Here is a 26,624-nt window from a genome sequence, read left to right as displayed (position 1 = left end):
TTCACCGCAGCTGCTGCTGTCTCTTCCCAAGACCCTGTCAGCTGCTCAGTGCGGGTGACCTAGAGGCAGGCTCCAGCCGTGCAGTGCCACTACCCCCCACCAAGTCATTCTGCCTTGGGATAGAGACCCTGAATAAAGTTGGACACTTTTAAGGCAAGAGAGGGGACATGGTTCTAGAATAGCCAGGTCCAGAGACGTGTAGTTAGGAGAGGGCTGCTGTTGATCTAGGGGGCAGGAGTGCCCAGGGCTCGGGAACAGAGCTGGATCACAAAACAGATCTGTACTTCATTACCCCACATGGTGCCTGCCCCCTGCCCCCCACACACACCCCTTTCTTGAGTAGAGATTTGATTAGCCAGGTGTTATGGCTTCCACCTGATCTGTAAGCAGTGCTGTAAGGTCAGGGTGATTTCAAGGGCATATGTTTGAGATTTGCGAGGGAGGGGCCTTGGAGAATGCCAGATTTGGGGGGGAAATTATGTGTAAAGTGCTTAGAAGACTGCCTGGCACATAATAAGCTCCGTTTAAGTATTAACAGTTGCTATCATCATCATCATTGTCATTGTCATCGTCATCATGAGCTTCAGTTAGAAGGCATGGGAGGAAAGCCAGAAGTGGGGGGCAGGGAGTGAGGCCCAGCAGCTGGAGCCACGGCAGCTCTGCAGGGCCCTGACATGCCACTGAACACTCTTGGCCCAAGAGGTTGAGGAAGAGGCCCCTTCAAGGCCTCCCTTTCCCACCCCTGCAGCAGGGCCACCCTGTACCTGAGGCCTGGGCTGAGGTCGTTTGGCTCAGCTCTGCTCAGGACGTGGGTCTCTGTCCACACGGCAGCCAGAGGTCTGTCCACTCTGTGAGCGCCCTCCTGCATTTCAATAGAGATGGCAGCCAGGTACACCCTAGAACCAAGGTCACTGTTTGGGGAACGAGGACTCAAGCACAGCTCATTAGTGGCAGGGCACTGCCTGACCAGCAAGGAGCCCCTAAGTTGACCTGGCTCTCCCAGGCGATGTGGCTTGGCTTTGCAGGAAACTGCCCTGCCATTAGCCAGCCTGGCCTGCCCAGTGGCGGTCCCTCGGGACCGCAGACAGTCCCCACCAGGCAGAGTGTGCCAGCATCTTCAGTGGACTCCTGGGTGCCTAGAGGCTGGCTGAGCCTAGACAGAGTGGAGCTGTGGTCGCTTGAGTGCTTAACCCTTTGAGTGCTGCAGCTGCCACCTCTTCCTCCTGTCATTCCACGTGCACACTCTGGGAGCTAGGAGGCCTCCAGCCCTTGAGAGGTTTGCACAAGGCAAACTGCAGGGAGACTGGCAGAAAGCAGGCTGAGGTGAAGCTTCCTGGGCCAGCACTGGGTTTCTGCAGCTCTGGAGAGTGTGGGTGAGGGGTAGACAGTGGCCTCAACCCAGAGGAGTGGGGAGGGAGGAGGCTTGGCATGTCTGCAGGCCAAGAATTACTTCCTAACTACGGTTTTCATTGGGATGGGCAGGCTCTGGGTCTGACTACAGAGGAAGTTGGGTGATAGAAGGACCAGGGACCACAAAGGCAGGAAGCCTCAGAGTTAGGCCCAGGATTGATGGTGGGAATTGGTGTTTGACCTCGCCATGCTCCGTCTCTGCCATGTTTGGGCTGTGAGGGAGCGGGCTTCCTGGGATCCAGGCTTAGTTGCTGTCCTGACATAAGCCAGTAACTCTGGGGTAACTCATGGGCCTCTGGGCACCCTGTGCTGGCCTCTCACAGCTCCTTGCTAAGCCTGGAGATAGACGGCAGGTGACCTGCTGTGCTTTATGGGAGAGAGAAGCCAAACTCTTCGATGCAGTTGTTCTATCTGGAAGATGGAAAGAGGGCTTCCTGGGGTGGCCTCCTGGAGCTTGTGTTGTTTGTTGGATGAATGGAAGGTCTGTTCCACGACTAGATGTGAGGTCACACCTCTTACTTCCTCTTTGTGGGGCGGGCAGGGACACGGGCTGATGCTAATGTCTCCCTGTATTTGTGTGACTGTAGCTAGAGGGCAGCTCAAAGGGCAGCAGTGGCCCATCTAAGAGTCCTCAGCCTTCCACCAGCCCTGTACCCTCAGAGGCCCCCCAGAGAGCCAAGAGCCCTGCATCCACACTCACCATGAACGGCCCGAGGACTGCCTCAGTGGAAGGCCCCAGCGAGGAGGCCCAGGGCCTGTCCCGGAAGAGGGTGGCGAATGCAGTGAGGAAGGTGGTGAGCAAGGTGCTGCCTGTTGAGGAGCCTGGGAGCGCCAAGGAGCCTCTGGGCAGAGCGGTCAGATCTCCTGAGCACCCAGCTCGAGGCAGGAAGGGAGAAAAGACAGCCCCTGGTCCCAAGCTGCCACCCCCTCCTGCTCCCCCTGCTCGGCCTAAGTCCGAAGCAGAGAAGGAGGCCGCCAAGGATGAGCTCTCCGTGGGCCTGCAGAGCCTGATGTCTCGGGGCAGGGGCAAGGACCACAGGCTGCGTGGCAGGCAGCCTCCCGGGAAGGGGGAGAAGCCCTCCAGCCAGGAGCCAGGCTCCTTGGGGAAACCAGTCTCCCCGGAGACAGTGGACTCCTCAGAGAAGCTAGGCTCCCCAGCCCAACCGGAAGAGCTGGCGGACCCGGGCTCCGCTGACCCGAACCTCAAGTCGAACCTCACTGGATTGCGACAGAACAAGTCACCAGCCCCTGACGTGCAGCAGGAGGTACCTGAGTGTGTCACTAACCTCTTACCCTCCCTTACCACCCTCACCTGAGGACTGGCAGCCAGCTTTCCCAAGCCTCTTCCACAAGCCCTGCATGACTGCGAAGCTGGGCCCGGGCCACGTGCCGATGGCAGGGCTGCATGGCTTTCCTTCACCGAATGCCAGAACCCAGGGGACCTGTTAACTGCATGCTGCTGCTCTTCCACACCTGTGAGGGAGTTGGGGCCTGGCCCCCAGCTACATGGTATCAGCTTGAGGCCCCAGATCCCAAGCCGAGGATCAGAGCCTTAGCAGATCAGTGAGAGGGTAGAAAGACAGAATTTCTGGGGTCAGGTGGCCTGTGCTCACATCCCATCCCCAGCCACTCACTCCCGTGGGGCCTCAGCATCTCTGAGCCTTCATCTGTCGAGTGGGGATCACATAGGTCTACCATCCCTCCTCTGAAGCCCCTGGGCCAGAAGTATTTTGGAAATTAGTGATTTTTGTATTTGAGACTGTCATACAATGTACATAATGAGCAGCAACTCGTGACCAAACACATTAATATTTCCACAGGAAAATTATGAATGTTCATGCTGCAGCGGGGGATTAAACAGTCAGGTTTTGCCACCAAAACAGTTAAGAAGAATCTTTTGTTTTGGAGGGCTTTTTGGATTTTAGAATTGCAAATAAGGGATAATACCTACTCTGAAGGGTTGCTGTGAAGATTAGAAAGGATACAGGGAATGAATGCCCTGAGCCTAATCGCTGGCGTGATGGGTGCTCCGTAAATGGTAGCATCCATAGTGATGCTGATAACAGCGCTTATTGATACCATCATCGCCATCACTACTTCTTCAGGCCTGGCCAGCTGTCCCTCTGGCAGCAGGACTCTTGAGGAGCTCTGGGCCTGGGTGGCAAAGGAGAACAGTGGGTCCCCTTTGTATCTGCGGTCCTGTCTGTCCACAAAGTGCCCTCTGGGTGGGACAGGAGGCTGAGAGGCACAGGGGAGGGCCAAGGACGATCTGTCCAGCCCTTTCCCTTGGAAGGTGATGCCTGCTTGGCTGGTCCTTGGGTTGGGGGGCATTTCTCTTCAAGCTTTCCCATTTTGTGGACCCTTCTGGGGCCTCAGGAGTTGGGTGGGTGGGTGAGTGGGTGGAGCGATGCGTCAAGTTTCACTACTGCTTCTCTGTGCTCTTGTGTGCTCCTTCTGGCTGAAACGGGACAGTCAGGGGGAAGTGGGGCAGGGTACCACCTAAAGACCTGTCTTGTCTCCCAGGCCCTAGAGGCCCTCCTCTCTGACTGCTACCTGCTAGGATTCCTGAGGTCTCAGACTTGCCTTGCTCCCCATTCCATTCTTCCCGGGCTTTGCAGAACTCAGAAAAGAGCAGGCGGCAGCTTCCCTCACCCCTCCTGGCCCACTCTGCATCAGGGGAGTGACCTCCTGGCACACAGGAGTTGGCAGGGGCGTTTTGGTGTGAGGCGAACCACTAGCCCCTAAGAAGAACCTCCAAGGAGCCAGAGAGCGTCATGCGCCCGTTCCTGGGCCGGCTGCCTTCCCTCTGGCTCCCTGTCCCTCCGCCTCTCACTCAGGTGGAGTTGGGGCTGAGATGGGCCCCAACCTGGAGTTCAGCCACCTGTCGCCTGGGCCCAGGGCAGGGGCCAGAGGATGCATGTGAGGTGTGAGAGCGGGCCGTCCTGGTGCTGGAATGGTTAAAGTGGTGGGAAGAATTAACCCTAGAACTCCCGGGAACCTGTTTTTATTCTCATCTGAGAGCTTAGAAACTCAAATTGGTGCCTGGCTTGCCTCCCTGACCCTATTCCACTTACCAACGGGGGTCCCAGTGGCTTCCTGAGCTAGAAGCTTGGTGTGCTGTGCCCCCAATTCCCCAGGCCAGGACTAATAGTGGTTTGACCTTTAGGCAGGAGCTGCCCCCGAGGTCCAGCTGACCTCCGCAGAGGAGGCCCACCAGCGGCTTGAGAGGATCTTCACAGCTCCTGTAATGCCGCCTCTCACGTGTGGTTCCCAGTCCCTGGTCTCCCCTTTGCTGGGGCTGCTGGCCAGACTGTGTGTGTCTGTGTGTGTAGGCCCACCTGACAATGGAAGTGTGGCTCCCTGGAGGCCTGGGGGCCCTCACATGGGCTTCCCACTTGAAGAAATGAGAGAAGGGCACTGTGGAGGGTCTGAGTACAGTGAGGCCTGTTCCTCCAGGGAACCTGCGGGAGGGACCCCTCTGGCTGGAGATCCAGCCCCTTCTCTGGCCCCAGTCTCTTGCCCCGGCGGGCATGTCTTGGTGCCAGGGCCTGGTGGGTACGAGGCAGGGAGCAGACACTCCCCTTTTTTGATGCCCTGGCTCTCCAGACCCAGGTGGAGCCTGTTAACTCCTTGCCCATTTCTAACAGGCAAGGTCCAAGGCCTGGCTGACTCCCCTTCCTCTCCAGAAAGGCCTTTAAGTAATCAGACAGAGATGGGGAGGTCGAGGCTGGCCACCGGCTCTGTCCACAGTCCCCTGGTTCTTGGGCAGTTGGCAGGTGGACCTGGATGGGTGCTACCTCTGCTTGCCATGGGGTGGGAGTGGTACAGGGGTGCAGTGGGAGTCTGAGGAAGGGGTCCTAGACTTGGGGCTGCTGGTGGTCCTGTTTGATGAGCTAGGCAGGGGTGACAGCTCTGAAGGGCCGCCCTTGGCCTGGGGAGTGGCACCCTTGGGTGTGTGTCTGGAGGCCAGGGGCAGCCTATACTGGGGTCTGATGGCTACAGGGGAGCTAGGCTGGGAAATGCCCTGGAGATAAGGCCAGAGGCTCCCAGGGGTCCCAGGCCCTGGGTGCGGTGAGGTGGTCTGGCCTGGCAACACAGAAGAGGAGGCTAATTCAGAATAGACTGGATGGCCAGCCCAGGAGGGACTGTAGCCTGAGGCAGAGAGGCTCTCTCCTGCCGCAGGGAATGACTTATCAGAGCATCTCCTCTGAGGAGTCTGATGGTACCAAGTGTTTCTTCACCAAGCAGGGCCTCTCCTTCCTGGCCTGGCCTCTCCTTGACTAGGTACAATGTACCTGCCAGGCCAGCCCTCCCACCGTCCACCTCCTGGTGCTAAGCCCCTCTCCCCTCCACTTGGCGTGGGGTGCTTGCTGAAGGGGACATGCCAACGGTCTGCTTGTCTTCACCCCTCTTCTTCTCTCTCTCCTTTGCTTGCTGCTGGTAGCTGGACCCTGAGGCCGCCTCTCCTGCCCACAGCCAGGTAGGGTACTCCTGCCCACCTCAGGAGCCCTCCGCCTCCTCTGGTGACCGCCCGCCACCCCCGGCCTGTACGTGGGCTGGCGTCTGTGCCCAGGCCTTGTGCTGGAGTGTAAGGCCTCTTTCCCCTTCTGGCTCCCACCTCACGTGGTATCTGGGGGGACCCCCGGGGGAGGCAGTGCCGGGAGCTGGACATGGAGCAGCTCTGTGTCAGGCCCTGGAGGAGTGTCTAGACTGAGGGTCGCCACTCAGTTTGGCCTCTGTGGCGCATGGTTCTTAGCCATGGAAGCCCAAGGGCCTGGCCAGAGTTTTGGTTTCTAGGTGTTTCAATTCTGCTCTCGCTGGGTAGAGAAAGCTGGAAAGGCTGAACCCCACCAACGCCACCCCAGCCCCTCCCCACTCTGAAGCCTGAAGATGCGCATCCTCTGTCTCCCCCTGCTGGCCAATGTGGGAACCTGTCTTCAGATTAGCTCTAAAGGAGCTAGCTGGAGGCCATGGTCCTTTGATGTCACCTATTCATCAGTCTCCAAACCCTGGACCCATACAACATGCCCATTCAAGACAAAGGTTTCACCTGTCTCATGATTTGAAAAAAAAAAAAAAAGTAATTTTGTATTATAAAGTTAATTTTTTCAAATATAAAGAACTAGCCTTTTTTGGATGTCTTCACTTAAAACGTTGACAGCCCCATAGTGATCCTCCTATTTGAGGGGTAATTTCACTGGCCCATGATATGCAAAGTCTGGAGGCTGCTGTATAAACCAGCCTTCTGACTCTATAGCCCAGAAGGGCTGTCAGCGAGGGAGAGGGAGTTATCTGAAGCCAGAATCCAAGCTGGGAGTAGAACCCAGATCTTTTTCTTTCAGCTCCAAGAAATGTAACAAATAACGTATTTGTTATTATTGTTTCTTGTCCTTTCCAATCCCTCACACGGGGTCAGTATCACAGAGCAGTGTCTACGCCTTGGCCCCAGGTCGGTTTCATGAGGGTGGGGGACCCTAGGAGACTAACTGTACCTCGCAGCTGGGGATCCCCAGAGAGTTGGGGGATAGGGCTAGCTTGGGGGCTGCTCATGTGGGGAGTGACCATCCACCCACCAAAGGTCACTGGATCACCCTGCTGCCCCGCTGCCCACATGACAAAAGGAGCCTGATGGGCCATGGGGGCCAGGCCCCGCTCCTGTTTGCCCAGCTCCCCCAGGCACCATTGCTGACCAGCTCAGGTCTCTTAGGGGTGCCAAGTTTGGCAGCCCTACACCCTGACATTGCCCGTGAATGCTCCTTCCTGATCGGTGACCACCTGGGCTTCCGGGGGCTCCCAGCCCCTTTATACCCATTCCCATGCCCATCCATGTGGCATGCAAGTCTCTTCCTGTATTTGACAGAGCACTGCTACCCCTGCCCCTGCCTCATATCCCTGGCCATGCTGCTTCATGCCCCTGTATGGCCTTAGCACGTCCCCATGGGTCTGTGCTCCTTCTGAGGAGGCATGGAGGGGGAGCAGGGAGGCTAGCACGTGCATCTGGGCACTGCCCCTGCCCAGGAGAGCATCCTCTGGAGGGAAGACCAGGGTCAAGGCTAGGACTCACCCATCATTTTGCACTGAAGTCCTTGGAAGACATTCTCAGATCTTGAGGAAATGCCCTTTCCCAGCTTGGTGAAGGAGGGCCTATTAGGTGGATGAATGGAGAAGCCAGGCCTGTAAGGTCACAGCAGCTGTGGCCCAGGGTGAGGGCTGGAGGCTCAGGATACTGATCTTACAGTCTTCGCAGGGAGGGAGCAAGAGGGTGGCTGGTGATTTGCTCTCCTGGGATCTGCTGTCTCCTAGGCACATACTCCATGTGTCCGTCTTTCCAGACCCTCAGGGCTCTCAGGGTCCCTAGCTCTGTGTCCTTGTCCTCAGGGCTCCTCAGGACCACCGCCACCAGCTCCTGGCTTCCCCACCTTCTTCCTTTGATATCTCTGATGTCTCCCGTTCTGTGTCTGCCGCCCACCTGTCCCCCTCGCCCAGTGGCTCATCCGGAAGCCCTTCCCCTCACATGTCTCCTCTCTCGTGCTGTCCTTGTCTGCTTTCCAGAACAGGGTCTGACTCTTTATTCTTCCCCTCCCTCTGATAGGTGAAGACAGAAGAGCAGATCGCAGCTGAGGAAGCCTGGTATGAGACAGAGAAGGTGTGGCTGGTCCATAAGGATGGCTTCTCACTGGGTGAGTCTGGGGAGACCCAGAGCCTGGGCCTCTCTGGTTTCACGGCTGGGTGGTGGGTGGGCCTTTGGGTCTGGAGAGGCCTGAGTGGTGAGCAAGGAGAGGCTGGTGATACAGTGGGGAGAAGGCAGGACCATGAAGGGCCCAAAGAGGGCTGCCACGGCTTCCCGGGCCCATGTCTGTCTGTCTGTCCCTGCTCTGCAGCCACTCAGCTCAAATCCGAGGAGCTCAGCTTGCCCGAGGGGAAGGTGCGCGTGAAGCTAGACCATGATGGAGCCATCCTGGATGTGGACGAGGATGATGTGGAGAAGGTTTGCAGGAGGCTGGTGGAGGGCACAGGAGGTGGGCCAGGCTGGGCAGGCTGTCCGCTGGCAGAGCAGACTGGATCTGTTCCTCAGTGCCCGCCTGCCTGTCCTGTCACACAGGCTAATGCTCCCTCCTGCGACCGTCTGGAGGATCTGGCCTCGCTGGTGTACCTCAATGAGTCCAGCGTCCTGCACACGCTGCGCCAGCGCTATGGTGCCAGCCTGCTGCACACGTACGCCGGCCCCAGCCTGCTGGTCCTCAGCCCCCGGGGGGCCCCCGCTGTGTACTCGGAGAAGGTGCAGCCCCCCTCAGCTACCATGTGGCCCCACAGACCGCCCCCTCTATCCCCTACCCCCTGCCCACCTTCCCCGACTCTACCCCTTCCCCTTGGCATCCCACGGGGCTCCTGTCCACTCTCACAGTGGCCTTGGGAAGAGGAGTCATTTCAAGGGGTGGGGACAGAAGGCCCTCCCCCGACCTCTCACAGAGCCCAGGACTTGGCTCGCATCTGCATTTCCATGCATGACCTTAGCCTCAGAACCTTCTGGCTCCCCTGGAGTGAAAAACCCAGAAAGATGGGCCTTGGGGGTGAGGGCTGTCTGTGTGGAGCCAGCTAAGAACGCCTATCCCTTCCTTCCGTCCCTCTTGCGCCCAAGGTGATGCACATGTTCAAGGGGTGTCGGCGGGAGGACATGGCCCCCCACATCTATGCCGTGGCCCAGACCGCATACAGGGCGATGCTGATGAGCCGTCAGGACCAGTCCATCATCCTCCTGGGCAGTAGTGGCAGTGGCAAGACCACCAGCTGCCAGCATCTGGTGCAATATTTGGCCACCATCGCAGGCACCAGCGGGAATAAGGTGTTTTCTGGTGAGGCAGGGGCAACTGGGGAAACAGAATGGGCTGGAGAGGGTTGTGGGGATGGAGGCCCCGCCGAGGTGCCAGCTCTTCTTCTCCCTGGCCCCTCCGTGTCCACAAAACCCCTCGATCCTCAGCAGTCTGGTCTAAGTAACTGAGCCTTCGGGTGCTGGAGGAGCAGCCATGGGCTGGGCCTCCCGTTCTCCCTGGGCCTCTGGAGCCTGTGGCTGGGGGCAAGCTGCCCGTGGCTTTCCTGATGGGTCCTGGGCCTGTCTTCTGCAGTGGACAAGTGGCAGGCTCTGTACACCCTCCTGGAAGCCTTTGGGAACAGCCCCACCACGATGAACGGCAACGCCACCCGCTTCTCCCAGATCCTCTCCCTGGACTTTGACCAAGCCGGCCAGGTGGCCTCAGCCTCCGTTCAGGTGAGGGGACACTCAGAGTAGTAAGAGACTGGCTGCCTGATTTCATGCCCTAGAAATCAGACTCTCTCCTGCACCTGATTTTCCTGGGATTCTTCCCTAACGAAATGGACCCTGGGCCCGGCAGGGCTGGCCTACTTTGCCCTGAGCCTCCACATTCTGCCCCCCGTGCCTCCTGCCCGGGATGGGGCACGGTTCAGCTTCCTGCCCATCTTGGGTTTGCCCACACCCTAGTTGGGGCCCTGGCCCCTGCTCAGGGGTTTCTCTCAGGCTGATTCACCCAGGCAGGGCTGGCCTGTCAGTAAAGTAAGGCCCAGCCGAGGCTGATTCCCTTCCATTCTAATGAAGTATCTCACCACAAAGTGTCCAGCTCCCCAAGAAGACTGTGCCTGGAGGCTGGGCAGGGTGGCAGGGCCTGTGTTCTTCCCTGTCTCTGGTGTCTGCCCCAGGTTTGACTATGAGGTGATCTGGCCGCTGGTTGAGCACCTGGAAAATCACATGCAGCCACTCGCTCCCACTGGCCTGGTTCTTTCTGGTGTGGGTGGGAGAAGCTTGACCTGGCACTGCCTCCTTGCCTACATACCCTCTATGCTGTGCCACAGACGATGCTTCTGGAGAAGCTGCGTGTGGCACGACGCCCAGCCGGTGAGGCCACATTCAATATCTTCTACTACCTGCTGGCCTGTGGGGATGGCACCCTCAGGTGAGATGGGACAGAGGGAACAAGGAGGGTGCTCTGGGCTCCCACCCACTGACAGCTCCTGGGCTTTGCCACTTGACTGCATCCCGTGCCGGTTTATTTCATGCCTGCCATGTGTTAGGCTCTGAGCTAGGCCCTGGGGATGGCGAGATGAATGAGCCATAGGCCCTGCCCGGCGGGAGCTCCCTGGCCCCGGGCATGGGGGACCTGGCTATATGTGAGGGGCACCATTGACCCTTCAGCGTTCCCAGGGCCTAGCTAGGATCTGTGCTCCTGGGAAGCCAGATCTGAAGAGGAAAGCACACAGAGATGCAGGTGGTCAGGGGCTTGCCCACAGTTACACAGCTAGTATGGGGCTGAGCAGGTGTTTGAGTCCACACAGGGGCCAAAAGCCCAAGCCTTTTCCAGTGCCCTCCATGCTGGCCTCCCTGCATCCACATTGGCTCCTCCGCCAGGCTCTTCCCTTTAGACCTTCGGGCTTGCTGTCTGTGTCCACTGAGAAGAGGATAAATGATAAGGCTGAGCAAGCAGCCCAGGGCACTATTGTCTTGAGCTCTCCTTGTCACTGAGGGCACGGTCTCAGTCCTGGCTGGACTCACCCTTCAGGCAGGTTCCCTGCTCCCTTCCAGGGGTCTGTCTGGACACTCTCACCAGGGCCTGTCTGTGACCTGTCCTAGGGAGGCCAGTGCTCTGGCCTGGTGTCCAGGCCAATTAGGAAAGGCCACAGCAGCTGGCCTGACAGGAGGGCATGATGGGCAGACAGAACTGAGTCTGGAAGCGGAGTCTCTGTCTCCAGCCTGGCAGGGAGATGGACTTGGCGTGGGGACCAAGCACTGTGCTGATGCCTCGTTTGTACCCCTAGGACAGAGCTCCACTTGAACCACTTGGCAGAGAACAATGTGTTTGGGATTGTACCACTGGCCAAGGTGAGGGGCCTATGGGGACGGGTTGGCAGCCCTGGGCCTTGGGGTCGGAGAAGCTTGGAATGGCCTGGAGTGCCTCATGGGAATAGCAGGAGCCCAGCCCAGGCTGGACGGCTCTACTCTAGCTTGGCCGCCCTGATGGTCCAGCAGCATGGGGGATACCAGAGGGACAGCCCCTCTGAGATCCGGTGCCAGTGTGCCCATCTGTCACTGCAGCCTGAGGAGAAGCAGAAGGCGGCTCAGCAGTTCAGCAAGCTCCAGACGGCCATGAAGGTGCTGGGCATCTCCCCCAACGAACAGAAAGCCTGCTGGCTCATCCTGGCTGCCATCTACCACCTGGGGGCTGCAGGCGCCACCAAAGGTAACCTGCAGTGGATCCCAACAGCCTAGCTGGTCACCTGGGAGAGCTTGTGGGGGCCCAGTTTGTCCACTCCCAGTTTGTCCTGGCCCAGCACAGACTCACCCGTTATCAGACACCCCTCTTTGGCTTGTGCCTCTTCCCCGTCCCCTTCATCAGAGCAGAAGTCTCCAAACACCCGGAGAAGCGTCTCTGCCAAGGATGGCCAGAGGCCTGGACTGAGGTGGCAGTGACCGGGAGCACTGTGAAGGGCCGGGGGCTTGGGGGTTTGGAGGCTGAGGGGAGAGAGAAGGGCTCTAACTCAGAGCAGTCCCCCTGGAATAACTCTCCTTCTTGTTCCCTTCCTGACAGAGGCCCCCGAGGAGCAAGCGGGTAACTGACCTTGACCCCGTCCTGGGGTGTAGGGGCCACCTTGCCCCATCTTGGTGCTTGCCCTGGGCTCTCTCTGGGGGCTGGGCTTGTTCTATCATAGCAGAGGACACTGGCCTGGGAGAAGCCCCAGGGTGGAGGGTGGAGAGGGTGCTTACTGGCAGTGGGGCTTCTCAGAGTCCCAGGAATAGCTGCTTCTACCTGTTTTGTATTCAGATCCTGGAATCTCTCAGGATGCCCTCCGTGGGGCTTATGTGGGGAAGGGTGTGTTGCTTCCTGGGGCTTCCCAAGGCCAGTTTCCCCTCAATCTTCCCTTCTCTCCACTGGTTTGGTAGTAGGTGCCTCTTCCTCTTGCATGTCAGGGTAGAGGCCACTAGGGGGCAGCAGGCACCGTGGTATTGAATGAGCTGCAGCTTCAGCATCAGTGCTTGGGGTCTTGTGAAGGGCTGGAGCTTGGTCTGGCTTGGAAGAGCTCCTTTGCCTTCCTCTGGGATTACATTGATGGTCAGGTGCTCTGAGCTCCTGTTCACCCTTTTCTCCTCCGGTTTAGGGAAAAGGATGCTGCTTCTGAACAGCACCTTGGGCATTGGCTTCATCTTCCTCTGGGATGTGAAGGGCCCCAGGCTGTCAGCAGGAGTGAGGAAGCGCTGGTGGGTGGGAGGGTCGGTGGGTGCATGGAGGAACATGCGTCTGAGTGTTAGGTTCCTTATGATCCCAGCAGGTTACATCCCTGCCAAAGAGGAAGCAGGCTCTGAGTTAAAGAAGTTGTCTCCACACTTGTAGGTGGGCAGGTGGGTGGCTGTGTGGCTGTGTCTTGAGGAAGTTCTTTCACTCCAAGGAGGTAACAGTGCAGGTTTCCTGTAACCCTACTCAGCGCTGACTGCAGGTGCAGAGCTCTGAGTGCGTCAGTACATGGACCTTGTTGAGCAGTGTCTGTTACCTCCTCAGAGCTTCCAGTATTTTCTGGGGGGGGGTGGTGTGTGCACATGTGTGTGTGATAGAAAGTCTTTGCAGGTCTCTTTCCTTGTGTGTCAGTGTGATCACATCCATAAACATACTCCTTTGAGGCTGTGAGTGCGCGTGCGTGTGTGTGTGTTTTTGTGTTTCTGAGTCTGAATGGGGTTGTGTTTTCTCTCCTGCTCATCTTCCCAAAGCCCCGCCCCCCCCCCCCCCCCCCCGGGGCCCTTCCACTGGGCCTGGCAGGCTCAGCTGATGACTGTTTGCTAACATGCTGTTTTTCTTTGCATGCTGCATGCTGGTCCTTTGCCTTACAGAAGCTGCCGAAGGTAAAACCTTGTTTCTTGTTAGCTTTCCCTAATTGCCGCGATTAGACACGTGTCGGCTGAGGCGCGTCTGCCCGCGTGGGCTGTTCCCTCTCCCCAGCAGTTTTTTCTCGCCTCTCCACTGTTGGGCCACAGTGGATGTTTGCGGTCTCCCCTGGCGGACGCATTAGGGAGGGTCCTAATGCGTCCAAGGAAGGGGGAGACACCAGTGCTCTCCTGACACTCCCCACCAGGCACAGGCAGTACTTGTGTTCATCCTAGGTGGGCTGGCTCATGCTCTGTCCTTCCCCACGTTGGCACCTGGAGCCAAGCCCTCTAAAGGGGTTTTTGCAGCTGATTGGGAGCCCTCTGGTGGCCGCAGTGTGGAGTTACCTCCTCTTTTAGGACCTGCTCATTCTCTCCAACCCCAAGGGACACAGGAAGCACTGGCAGCTGCTGGCTCTCCCTGTTTTGCCTGAAGCCCTGCTGGTGTCATCAGGGCTCGTTTTTTTCCCTCTGGAAGATGCCTGCTCCCTAGTGCTATGGGAGCAAGGGAGCTGAAGGGCACAGTGGTTAGCAAACAGTCTAGGGAGGAAGACCCACGATGTCAGATCCTTTTTTCTACTCCATAGCTGGGCGCAGGCAGTTTGCCCGCCACGAGTGGGCCCAGAAGGCTGCGTACCTGCTGGGCTGCAACCTGGAAGAGCTGTCCTCGGCCATCTTCAAGCACCAGCACCAGGGCGGCACCCTGCAGCGCTCCACCTCCTTCCGCCAGGGCCCCGAGGAGAGCAGCCTGGGGGACGGCACAGGTACCTGAGCCCCTTGGCTGCTGGATGTGATCGGAGGCCTCTTCCTGGGCTCGTTGCCATCTCTGGGGTGGGCAAACTCCTGGGGTGAATAGATGCTCCCATTAGGGGGAGAGGCCCAGCCCCAGGGCTCTATGCTGCCTTGGCCTGGGTGGGTAGGGAGCACACCCAGGTGGGGAGTCCCAGGGACCTGGAGATAGAACTGACCCTCCTGCCCACAGGCCCCAAACTGAGTGCACTGGAGTGCTTGGAGGGCATGGCGTCCGGCCTCTACAGCGAGCTCTTCACGCTTCTCATCTCCCTGGTGAACAGGTGAGTGCCAGGCAGGGCCTAGGAGCTCTCATCTTGCTGCCTTGACAAAGGTGGGGTTGATGCCTTTGTGCTTGTGTGATTGCTGAGGCAGAGCCATCCTCCACCAGCAGAGGGCTCACTGTCCCTGCAGGCAGGAGAGGCAAGTCCTCCCCACGGGTCCTGGGCACCTGGGTGGGGATGGGGATGGGGGCGGGGTGAGCTACCTGGGCACCGGGGGCACTGCCCTGGGCAGCTCTGACCCAGGCTCTCCCTGTGAAGGGCTCTCAAGTCCAGCCAGCACTCGCTCTGCTCTATGATGATTGTGGACACTCCCGGCTTCCAGAACCCTGAGCAGGGTGGGTCGGCCCGCGGGGCCTCCTTTGAGGAGCTGTGCCACAACTACGCCCAGGACCGGCTGCAGAGGCTGTTCCATGAGCGCACCTTTGTGCAGGAGTTGGAAAGATACAAGGAGGTAGCACTTGACCTTGCCCCTGCCGCCTAACACCCTGAGGCTCACCTTCTGGCCTTGGCACCCTCAGTGGCGGGGGAGGCATCTGTGGATGCAGCAAGGTACCCCCTTCCCTGCTGGCTGCTCCCTTCCCAGCCCTTTACCCTGTGACATTTATGTCCCCCTGTGGTCTCTGGAGCAGGACGCTTTTCCTGCCCAGGCTACATTCTTTCTTTATGGAGAGTTTGCTCTCCAAGAAGCCGAAGATGCATTCAGGGTCCCTGGGAGCCCCTCTTTGCCCGCCTTCAAGGCACCCACCTAGGCCCTGTGAACTGCCACCTTGCAGTTCCTGCCTTCACGTGTGTCGGACCTGGCCTTCCCTGTCTCCTGAGCTGTTGGGATGGTGACTGATTATTTAACCCCCCTGCCCCCATATAAGGATGTCCCAGATGGATCTGGAAATCCTACCTCATGTGGAGGTGAGTTGAACGAGCTGGGGAGAATATTTATCTTGGGTGAGAGAAGATTCAGGAGGAAAATGACAGTTGTCTTCAAGTATTTCAAGGATGAGTGTGTGAAATTGAGAGTGGGCTTACTCCACGTAGCCTAAACAGCAGGTGGGAGTAACAGGAGTGTGTACGTGACTTTAGCTCACTGTAAAAGGAGGTTAGGAGAAGGTTAGCTGTCCAAAGACACAATGTGGTGCCTTGAGAGGTGGTGAGCATCTGTCAGTCGGGCTGTTGGAGGGGAGCTCCTGCTCGGATGGGACATTGGACTTGCTGACCCCACCGTCCCCACCTGGCCTGCTCATAGGGCTGCACCCCACACACGGCCCTGTGCTCACTACCTCCCCACCTTCCCTCCTAGGAGAACATCGAGCTGGCGTTTGACGACTTGGAGCCAGCCACGGATGACTCTGTGGCCGCCGTGGACCAGGCCTCCCATCAGTCCCTGGTAGGAATTCCAGGGAGGGCCTGGGCTGGCCTTTTCTTGCCCTTCCCATTCCTCTCCCTTGGTAGAGCCCTCCCCATATGAGCTGCTGCTGGGTGGGGGCACTGTGGGCTGGGGGGCCCAGCAGTCAGGCCCAGACACCAAGCGCTTTCGAGCTGTGCGCCCTTTCCCTCAGCTGTCAGCCAGTCTGGCCAGGAAGGTGGCACTTCCTTCTGCCCTGGTGCAGTGGGGAGCACCACCCATGGGTGTCTGAGCTCAGGCCCTGTCCCAGCCGTGCCTCAAGTGTGTCTGCCAGGAGCCCTGTTACCACCTCCTCAGTGGTGAGGGCCTGGCTGGACCCAGAGGACATAGTCATCCCCTCCCATTGTCCCCAAGTAGAGGACCGGTGCAGCCTAGCAGAGCAGGGCGAGGAGGTGGCATTCACCCAAACACAGAAACAGTACCCAGATATAAAATGCCCACTGAGGGGCTGTGTGGGTGTGAGTCCTCACCCCTCAACCTGGGGATGGGCTTTGTCACCCTTTGGGCAAGCGTCTTGGGCACCTTGCTGCCTGGGGGACTGACTGCCTGATGAGCACTTGGCATTTGGTGATTGTCTTCAATTAGGGAAGTTGCATAAGGCGCTTTATTGGAGAATTGGCATTTTTGCCAGGTTGCTGATCTCCCTCCTCTGCTTTGAGTCCCACCTCTCTCTCTCCCTCCTCCCTGCGGGAAGGCCCTGGCCCAGGGGGTGGGGCCCCGGGAGAGCGAGTGTCCCCCTGGGACAAGTGCTTAAAGTGCCCAAGTCCCACATCTCCCCAGGGAAACTGGCTTTTCTTCCTGACACCTAGGCCCCTGCCAAGGCCTCCCTCGAGAGCCTTTGCCATTCCCAGGAGGTGTGGGAAAGTTGACCCGGCTGGCTTAGGAACAGCGGTGGGTCAGATAGTGTGTTTGGATGGGGCTTGGCCATCCCTTCCCTCCTTTGCTCTCCCCTTTCTGAGGGGCCTCAGCATCGGGCAGCTGCACCTCTGGGCATGGGGGCCCCTCAGTGCCCAGCCTGCCACTCACCATCCAGTGGCTTCTTCTTTTTTTTTCTTTTTAATTTATTTTATTTATTTATTTTTGGCCGTGTTGGGTCTTCACTGCTGCGCGTGGACTTTCTCTAGTTGTGGCGAGCGGGGGCTACTCTTTGTTGAGGAGCACGGGCTTCTCCGTGTGGTGGCTTCTCTTGTTGCGGAGCTCAGGTTCTAGGCACGCGGGCTTCAGTAGCTATGCCTTGTGGGCTCTAGAGCGCAGGCTCAGTAGTTGTGGCATACGGGCTTAGATGCTCCACAGCATGTGGGATCTTCCCAGACCAGGGCTCGAACCGGTGTCCCCTGCATTGGCAGGCGGATTCTTAACCACTGCGCCACCAGGGAAGTCCTCCAGTGGCTTCTTGCTCATTCCTGCCATACAGCTCCAGCTGCTCGGGGGCCTTAGTTGCCCATCGGTCCTTGGCCACCTTCTGTGTCCTCCTGGTCAGCACACAGACTCCCTTGGGCAGCTTGGGTCAAAGAGGGAAAAGGGCACTTCTCTTACTTCATTTGTCCCAGTCCCTAGAGGCCAGGCCAGAGTCCTCCTTGCCCAAGGAAGACCTGGGAATTCCATAGAAAAGGCACCTTCACACCTAGTTGTTTGGCTTGCATGGGGAATTAGAAATCAGAATTCAGTATTTCCACCTTCTCTTGAAAAACTGGAGGATTTACCAACACTAGGCCAACGTTCTTCCAGGACGGCAGTAGGCTGCTGCTGAGTGGTGGCTGTTCCCTTTAGCTGGGGTCACCCCAGCTCTGCCCATTTTGGCTGCCACAGCCGTTAAGTCAACTGTCTTAGGCTTTTGGCACTTGAGTTTATGACCCTGTAGTGACCCCACCTGCAGTGCTCTGAGCCCTCTCTGGGTTCTCCCCTCTCTGGGTTCTCCCCTCTCGGGGCGGGGAACCGGGGTTAATCACAGCTGTCTCTTATTGACAGCTTCCTTTGGGCCATGCCCTGTGCTCAGGGCCTTAAAGACCTTATCTCCTTTAATCTGCGTGGGAGGTGATGCCCAGAGAGTGAGGGCAACGTGGGGCTCACCCAAGCCCCCCTGATCTCCAAGGGGTTGAGGATGGAGGAGAGGCTCTGGATGTGAGCTTGCATTAATAAGAAGCCTTCAGTCTTTGGGGACTTAGGACACAGGTCCTAGGAATCATATTGTGCCGTGGGCTTCTCTCTCTGATCTCTTTTTGGCCCCTCTTTCTCCTTGCTGGCCACCTGCTCCACAGAATGTCAGCCATGAGTGGCAGGAGCTGTAATGTGTGTATCTGTGTAGCATGTTTATAGTGTGCGGTTGGGACCACAGGTCCTAGCCCCCTTCACACAGCTCCACGTGACACTGCGGGATTTCTTTCCTTCTGCATAGGTCCGCTCGCTGGCCCGCACCGATGAGGCGAAGGGCCTGCTATGGTTGTTGGAAGAGGAGGTGCTGGTGCCAGGGGCCACTGAGGACGCCCTCCTGGAGCGCCTTTTCTCCTACTATGGCCCCCAGGAAGGTGACCGAAAAGGTAGGTGGCACCCCTGGAGGGCAGCTCCTCTGCTTCCTCTCCTGAGAACCCATTTATGTATATATGGGTCCAGTTGGCACTGCCTGGGGGGCTCACTGAGTCCATGGGCTTTTGGGGGACCTGTGCCCTGATGACCTGAACCTTGCTTGCCCCGCCCTCAGGCCAAAGCCCCCTCCTGCGCAGCAGCAAACCGCACCATTTTCTCCTGGGCCACAGCCATGGCACCAACTGGGTGGAGTACAACACGGCCGGCTGGCTGAGCTACACCAAGCAGAACCCGGCCACCCAGAACGCCCCCCGGCTCCTGCAGGACTCCCAGAAGTAAGAACACCACTCCGTCCACCCATCCCGGTTTTCTCTTCTTGCTGTTTGAGGGTTTCTCTGTAGTGTCTCTGTCGGGTGTGGGACGTGCAGCCCCAGCCCAGATAACCCAGGCCCCTGACCACAGTGACCTAGGAGCTGGGAAAAGGAACGGCCTCTACTGCTGCCTGAATGTGACTTCTTTCCCTCCTTTTCCTCCCCTCCTCTGGCAGAAAAATCATCAGCAACCTGTTTCTGGGCCGGGCGGGCAGCGCCACGGTGCTGTCAGGCTCCATTGCGGGCCTGGAGGGCGGCTCGCAGTTGGCGCTGCGCCGGGCCACCAGCATGCGGAAGACCTTCACCACAGGGATGGCGGCTGTCAAGAAGAAGTCCCTGTGCATCCAGATTAAGCTGCAGGTGGTGAGTGTGCCAGTGCAGGCCCTGGGGCACTTCCCGACCGCTGGCAGGTGGCCGGGGCCTTCTGGGCACACTCAGGTCACCAGTGCCCACTCAGCATCCCACTCACCTTGATTGCTGCTGGTGGGGTCCTCATGCAGTGCTACCCCCTGTGAGTGGCCACCCAGGCCTAGTACGGGAAGGGTTGTCCAGGCTTAGCACGTCCTGCCCAGCCAGGGGTGGGACACCTGCCATCCTGCACAGAGTGGAGATGCTGGCGCCAGTCCCTGGTCTCTTGGCTCGGGCTGTCAGAGCCCACTGAAGGCTGTCCCTTCCCCTTTGGCAGGACGCCCTCATTGACACCATCAAGAAGTCAAAGCTGCATTTCGTGCATTGCTTCCTGCCTGCGGCAGAGGGCTGGGCCGGGGAGCCCCGTTCCGCCCACTCCCGCAGAGTCAGCTGCAGCAGTGAGCTGGACCTGCCCCCCGGAGACCACTGCGAGGCCGGGCTCCTGCAGCTGGATGCGCCCCTGCTCCGCGCCCAGCTTCGAGGCTCCCGCCTGCTTGATGCCATGCGCATGTACCGCCAAGGTGGGGCCCCTTCCCTCTCAACTCCTACCTCTCCCTCCTAGAGCTGCCCCTGCCCCTCCCCACCTCCCTAACAGGGCCTGTGGGGCTAGAGGGGTGCTGCTCCCCCCCATCTCCGACTGGCCCTAGATCTCTCTTCTCTGCTGCTGCCTCCTCTGGGGGTCTCTCCTTGCATCTCTCCAGCCCAGTCTGTTCCTTTCTCTTTTTCTTGCCAGCCTGCTGACCATCCTCTCCCTTCCACATTCCAGCCCTCCTCATCCCCTCCCCTCCCCTCCCCAGCCCACATGCCCTGTTCCCACAGCTCCCTCCTTCCGCCTTCCCTGGTTTGGACGGGTCAGCTCTGCCCACAGCAGCAGACTCAGTGTCCTCGTGGAGCAACTGCCTCTAAGCGTGGGCCAGCCCCCCAATGAGAAATGAAGTACTAAATCTTTCTGAAGAACTTAAAATTCCCAAGAAAGTTCAGACAGACCCTTTTTATGGACCCACCTGGACGAGGGGCCAGACAGGACGATAACAATAGTAGTTAACATCCTTAGAGCATTTACGGTATACCAGACACTATTCTAAACTCGTCCCACACAGTAACTCATTTAATCCTCCCAACAACTTCATGAGATGTAGGTACTAGTATCATCCCTAGATGAGGTGACTGAGGCTCAGAGAGGTTAAGTAGCTTGCCCAAGGTCACAAAGCGCATGAGTGGCAGAGCAGGATTTGACCTAAACAGACTAGTTTCTTTCTTTCTTTTTTTTGTTAAGATTTATTTATTTATATTTGGTTGCGTTGGGTCTCTGTTACTGTGCTGGCTTTCTCTAGTGCAGCAAGTGGGGGCTACTCATTGCGGTGGTTTCTCTGGTTGCGGAGCACGGGCTCTAGGCACGTGGGCTTCAGTAGTTGTGGAATGCGGGCTCAGTAGTTGTGGCACACGGGCTTAGTTGCTTCACGGCATGTGGGATTTTCCCAGACCAGGGCTCAAACCCATGTCCCCTGCACAGGCAGGCGGATTCTTAACCACTGCGCCACCAGGGAAGTCCCCAGACCAGTTTCTGAGTAGGGTTTCGTTTGCCTGAAAAGTTATGAATTGCCAGGTTTCCGCCCTTTTCTCCCTTAGCTAGAAGAGCATGCAGGCTCCCACCGACCCACAGCCAGGTCCCCTTGAGGCATTCCACAGGGGCACCGTCACTTTTCCTTAGCAGCCAAAGCCAGGAAGCGGGCTCCCAGCCCTGCTCTAAATAAATCATCGATCTGTCCCCACGTCTTGATAAGGAGTTGCTGTTTATTATTTCAAAACCAGATTGTTACCGCTCCGAACCAAAATCAATGTGCTTACTCAGACAAGCAGATCGATGAGGCCAGCAGCAGACCCCCTCTCCTCCCCCAGCCCCCAGCCACCATCGATAGCGCTGATGATTAATTAAGATGCCAGGCATCTGGACCTGCTATCCTGACCCATCAATTTAATTGCAATTCAGATACAATCAATAGCTCACTTTGTCTTGGCCCCTCAGTGGCCCCTGCCTCCTGTTTCAATCATCAGGCACATGCATCAGCCCCATCTCGCAGTTGGAAGGCTTCCCAGAGCCAGCTAGGCCGCTGAGGTGGAGCGAGCCCCCGACGGGTTGTCAGGAGCCTGGGTTTGGAGTCCAGCTCTGCCTCCAGCTGCAGCCTTTGTGACCCTGAGCAAGCCAGTCACTCCCCCTCTCAGGCCTCAGTTTCCACGTCTGGAGGCTGAGTTATATCCGGTCTAAGACCTCTTTTTGGTTTGAAATTCTGTGATTCTATAGGAGTGGGTCTCTTGGTCCACTGCCGTGGGCTCTGGTGTCCTTGGGGTGCCTCAGGGTAACCTCTCGCTGGCCACAATTCTGACCTTGCCCCAGCCTCAAGCCCAGACAGTAGGGAATCTCTGTTAGAGGTAACACTCTTTAGGGAAATGGAATCTACAAGCCTTTTTGGTCGCCTGGCCTAGGGCCCAAGGTCAGGAAAGGGACAGGAGGGGAGCCCTTTCTGAACACCCACCAAGTGAGCCAAGCTGTGCTTTCTACACATTTTCTCATTTAAGCACCATGACTACCATGCGGGGTAAGTGGTAGGGCCCCCATTTAAAGATGAGGAAACCGAGACTCAGAGAGGTTGAGTGACTGGTCCAAGGTCACATGATAGCAAGAGCCAGGGCAGGATTCCAACCCTAAGCCCTTGCACTTCTCCTCTCTGCTATTCTCCGATGCCCTATTTTCTTTTTTTTTTTTTTTCTTACTAAGTCCTCAAGACATCGTTCTCTGGGTTATCACGGAGTCATAGACCTGGAGGCTAGAAAGCATCTTAGGGGTCATCCAGGCTCTTATCTCCATAGCATTCCTTCCAGGTGGTCAGCCGTCCCCCGTTTGCATCCTCACTGACAAGGAAGTTGCTTCCTTCTAAAAGAACCTGTTCCCTGTTTAATCCCTGCCGTCCCAGCATGGGGCAACCCGGTTGTCCTCCCGCCTCCTATCCGTCGCCCCTGCCTCCTTCCTCTCCACTCTCCTTTCCCGGGGTGACCTCGACCGCGGGCTCTCCTCCCCCCGCAGTCTCTTCCCTTTCAGGTGACTCTGCCTGGGCACCAGTGGCTGTTGGGGGCTCTGGGAGCAGGCGAGGCTGACGGGCCTGGCTCTGGGCCGCCCTCTCCCTAGGTTACCCTGACCACATGGTGTTTTCTGAGTTCCGCCGCCGCTTCGACGTCCTGGCCCCGCACCTGACCAAGAAACACGGGCGCAACTACATTGTGGTGGATGAAAAGCGGGTAGGTCTGGGTCCCCACGGCCCCGCCAGACCCTCCTCCCTCTGCTCAGACCCCTCCAGGCAGCCGCCCTTCCTCCCCTAGAGAGAGCCAGGCTGGCCCTGGCTCAGGTGCCTGGTTTGGGCCAACCAGGGCCAGGCCAGGGACACATGGCAGCCAGGCTATGGCGGTGGGGGGAAGGCAGCCCGGGGCACAGACGGACTGTAGGAATCACAGAAGAGCCACCCCCTTTAAAGGCCCGAGCTGAGGGTGTCTGCTCTCTGGTGAGCCAGACAATCACCCAAGAGCCTCCCAGGTGGCAGATTAGAACTAGTGTTTTGGGTGCCCCATTGGTAGCACCCGGGCCCCTCAGCCTTGACCTCCACACCAGGGCCTAGTTCCTTCAGCAGGAAGCTGTCTAGGGGAGGGACAGGCATCCCTCCTTGGAGGAAGATTGATGTGGCAACACCTTCCTGGTGCCAGGGTGAGCCTAAGGCTCCCAGGGCAGGCCCCTTGTCAGCCAGGTTGGTGAATTCCTGGCTGTGTGAAGGGATGTCTCCCTGCCATTCTCGGCTGTCACCTTGACCCCCAGAGGCAACTCCTCAGAGAGCCAAAGGGCTCCTTGAGCCGAGGAACCCTCCTGCACCGTGCTCTGGCCTCAGGCACTCAGCCTGACTCGGAAGGCATCTCAGGCCTTAGGACGGCTCTCCTCAAAGAGAGAATGCTGTGCAGACCAGGGCAGGAAGCCGCCTGCCTCCTGCTGCCCCCCGAGTCACAGACCCACACTGATGGAGGCCTCAAAGACCTTCTCCCTACCCTCTCCATCCGGGACCTGCCAGTGTCCAGGGTGACCTTCGTGTGGCTATAGATGACCCACCCACACCCCCTTCTCTCTCACCCTTGACCTCCATTCCCGCCTCCCCCTCATGGCTACACCCAGCACCTCATCATCCCTGGAAATTCTCTGCTCCTGAAATCTCTCACCACAGCCTCCTACCTGTGTATCTGACCCCTTTCTTCCTCTCAGGACACCCGCTCTATGACTCCATCAACACCGCTCATTTCTGGACCCCACTCCATTTTCTCTGCTCTGTCCATTCCCTTCTGACTTCACTTCCTTTTCCTCTCAGTCTCGACGCTGTGGTCCAGCCCTCCAGTCACTCGGCCTTCATCACCCTCAGCTCTCCTGAGCCTCCCATAGCACATTCCCTGCTCAATCCCAGCCCTGAAGGGCCGCCTTTGGGCCTCTGCTCTCCTCGGCTTGGGGCTCCCAAAGGGCTGTGGGAGAAATTTATACAACTGCGGGGACTTGAATTCCTATAGGTTCCTGGTCTCCAGGCTCACTGGACCCTTGGGCCCCATTTTCCATGTGCTCCATCCTTACCTGGCCCCTGTTCCGAGCTCCTCCTCTGCTATTCCATTCTCCATCTTTCTCCTCAAATCCTCCCCTACTGCACCTTCCCAACAGTCGACCTTGCCTCCAAACGCTAATAAAATCGAGGCTCCAACTTCCTCCTGCCTTTGTACACTCCTCTCCAGGTGCCTCCTTCTTCCCCAGCCCTCCTGTCTGGGTGGGAGAGGTGTCCTCCCTCCCCTCGTCCAGTCCCTTCTTCCTGTGCTTCGGAACCCATTCCCTTTGGCCTCTCTGGAGACCTGCTCCATCAGCGATACGTCTTCTCTCTCTCCTGTTCCTCCGGCCTCTCCTTCTCTGCCGCCGGCTCTTCTCTCAGTGGAGAAACGTTCCACAGACGTTACGTTCAGAAAGGAGCCTTCCATCAACCCTCCCTCGTGCCCTGCACCGTCGACACTTAGTTTCCTCTTGCTGCGCCTGCTCCACCGCCATTCATTCCTCCCCCAGTAGCTGCCTGCTTGCCACCCCTACACCTGGGACTGGTCTTGTCCTCCCACGCCCTCCATGTTGCCAGAGCTAATGGGCACTTTTCTGTGCTTCTTGCCAACATGTGACTGTTGCCAGCTCTGTTCTTTTTGAAACATTCTCTGCTCAGCTTCTTTGCTGCCGCTCCTGGTTTTCCCCTTGTCTCTCTGCTCTCTCTTTCTCAGTCCCTCTAAGCTTCCCTTCTTTCACGTGCCCCTGAAGTAAAGGTCTCTCTCTTCTTTAAGACTCCCTCCTTGGCCGTTATCTGTTTTCTATTCTACACCCTCTTCCTGGGCAGCCTCATTCACACCCATCACTTCAATTACTGCATATATATTGATGACTCCCAGATCAATGCCTCTAGCCCAGGCCTCTCTCCCACTCCAGATGTGCATTTCTATCTAGCTGCTTTCTGGGCTGCTCTACCTGTACGCCTTTATAGTACCTCAAACTCAGCACGCTCACACCAAACTGATTATATCTCCTCCCAAACCTATTCTTTCTCTTGTATTGCCTACCTTGGAGAATGGCACCAGTAACTAATTACTACACAAGTCAGAAACCTCCATGTGTCCCTAGCTTCCTCCCTCTCATCTAACCCTCGCCCACATCGGGCAAGGCTTCATCTCCTTAAGGTCTCTCGCATCTGCCCCTCCTCTCCTCCCTTTGGGTCAGGCTCTAGCCTTCTCTCCTACGGATTCCTGCCTAAGGGGTCCATGCATCCTCCCTTCATGTGCCGGTGGGATTTCTATCAAGAGCAAATCTGACCATGCCCCTCCCCGAGAGAACCCTCCAGGGGCTCTCAGAGCACACAGGCTCACGTCCTTTGGCCCCTGCCCACCTATCTACTTGCCCCTTAACTGCTGCCCGCCGCACTCTCCAGTTATACTGAACTACTTGGAGTTTCCTCGGTGCTCCCTGCTGTCTTATGCTTTCAGGCCTTTACGCATGCTAGTCCCTCTGCCTGAAATGCCCTCACCCCTACTTTGGCTAATTCTTACTTGTATCTAAAGACGGCACAAGCAACACCTCCTCCGGGTGCCTTCCACAGCTCCCTTGTCTGGCTTAGATGCCTCCTCCTCTGTGTACTTCACCAATTTTCTTGTCTCGCTCCCCAACAAGAAAGCGTGTTCCTCTTGCAGTCATCTTTATATTCCCGGAATCCAGCACAGGGCCTGACGCTGCGGAAGCCACCGAAAGTGCTTGCTGAATAAATAGCGGACTGAACGGAGGACGGGAAGGGCTGAGTGACTGGGCGAAGCCCTGCGTGGAGGTGGGGAGTCCCCGGGTGGGCTCCCTGACAGAGGCATCTCTCCGTAGGCGGTGGAGGAGCTGCTGGAGTCATTGGACCTGGAGCAGAGCAGCTGCTGCATGGGCCTGAGCCGGGTGAGTTGTCCCTACAGGAAGGCAGCCGCCCTCACTCTCTGGTCACACTTGTCCAGATGGCTGCCCCTCCCCTCCTGTGCTCCCTGCTCAGTCCAACTTCAGGAGTCTCCTGGGGCCCCTGCTGGGTCTTGCCCCCGCCAGCCCCCTTCCCCTCAAGCCACTCTGGGGCTGCCGTTCCTCTCAAGCTGCCCCCTTCAGGGCTGGGGGCCAGGAAGTAAAATACTCCAGCTGCAGCAAACTTGACTCTCCCTCCCTCTGAATAACTGGCTTGTTCAGTGCGAGGAACACCTCTGTGATGTCAGGAGGGAGTGGGTCAGAAGGTGGCCCTGAATTGGCCTGAGTCCTGGTGTGGGGAATGGGGAAGACAGAAGGGAGAGCCGGGAGAGGCAGGAAGGCAGAGCCTCCTTTGGTGAGTCATCTGGGGCTGCCAGGGTCCCAGAGAGCAAGCAGGGCTTGGTGAGGCTGTGCCGTCACCACCTGTCCACAGGCCGAATTCCTCACCTGAATGGAACGTCGTGCATAAAAGGCAGGCACACCCGGCCCCAGGTGCCAGTCTGCAGCATCGCTCCACACCAAAGGGCCAGCCGAGCGTCCCTCCCACGGGGCAGGGAGCCTGGGCACCTCTCTCTCCCGAGACTGGGAGGCTTGACAGGTGGCATCCACGTTTGTGCTTCAAGGGCCAAGGTGGGACGGAGAGCAGTTGGGAGCCGCCGGGAGGGTTCTGGACTGTCTATCTGTCAGCAGAGAGGGAAGGAACTCGTGGGAGTATGAGGTGGAAGGGGATGCTCGCAAAAAAGTCTTGCGTATTGCTTGTCAGCTCTGTTCTCCCTGCTTTGCGTTCTGAGTCACGGTTTTGGTTCCTCTGCCCCCTCCCTCACTGGGGATCCGTTTCCTGTCCCCTGCCTCTATCTTTGTCTGTGCTGCCCCTGGTTTCTCCTTTTCCTTTTGGCCGTGGCTGTCCCTGCTGGTCTCTATTCCTTGCTTTCAG

General features: G+C 57.9%; 1 protein-coding gene across 11 annotated transcripts in view; it reads left to right on the top strand.

The window, feature by feature from the left end:
- Window positions 1–26,624, top strand: part of MYO18A (myosin XVIIIA) — a 96,225-nt gene that overhangs the window by 42,301 nt on the left and 27,300 nt on the right. For 5 of the 11 annotated variants that reach the window (XM_068531807.1, XM_068531805.1, XM_068531802.1 and 2 more), the window contains exons 3-22: window positions 1,998–2,675; window positions 5,855–5,890; window positions 8,003–8,090; window positions 8,292–8,398; window positions 8,513–8,689; window positions 9,050–9,263; window positions 9,534–9,676; window positions 10,276–10,376; window positions 11,236–11,299; window positions 11,513–11,657; window positions 13,918–14,094; window positions 14,313–14,403; window positions 14,662–14,854; window positions 15,698–15,784; window positions 18,198–18,339; window positions 18,501–18,660; window positions 18,873–19,059; window positions 19,382–19,625; window positions 22,289–22,398; window positions 25,571–25,636. In XM_068531807.1, the coding sequence (XP_068387908.1) occupies window positions 1,998–2,675; window positions 5,855–5,890; window positions 8,003–8,090; window positions 8,292–8,398; window positions 8,513–8,689; window positions 9,050–9,263; window positions 9,534–9,676; window positions 10,276–10,376; window positions 11,236–11,299; window positions 11,513–11,657; window positions 13,918–14,094; window positions 14,313–14,403; window positions 14,662–14,854; window positions 15,698–15,784; window positions 18,198–18,339; window positions 18,501–18,660; window positions 18,873–19,059; window positions 19,382–19,625; window positions 22,289–22,398; window positions 25,571–25,636 (3,210 nt within the window). The remainder of the gene's footprint in view (window positions 1–1,997; window positions 2,676–5,854; window positions 5,891–8,002; window positions 8,091–8,291; window positions 8,399–8,512; window positions 8,690–9,049; window positions 9,264–9,533; window positions 9,677–10,275; window positions 10,377–11,235; window positions 11,300–11,512; window positions 11,658–13,917; window positions 14,095–14,312; window positions 14,404–14,661; window positions 14,855–15,697; window positions 15,785–18,197; window positions 18,340–18,500; window positions 18,661–18,872; window positions 19,060–19,381; window positions 19,626–22,288; window positions 22,399–25,570; window positions 25,637–26,624) is intronic. The other 6 variants (XM_068531812.1, XM_068531809.1, XM_068531810.1 and 3 more) reach the window with 3 other exon arrangements.

This window comes from Eschrichtius robustus, chromosome 20 (assembly GCF_028021215.1).
Source record: "Eschrichtius robustus isolate mEscRob2 chromosome 20, mEscRob2.pri, whole genome shotgun sequence".
Classification (NCBI taxonomy): domain Eukaryota; kingdom Metazoa; phylum Chordata; class Mammalia; order Artiodactyla; family Eschrichtiidae; genus Eschrichtius; species Eschrichtius robustus.
Note: the sequence above shows the minus strand (reverse complement) of the source record. Positions and strands in the feature narration are given on the sequence as shown.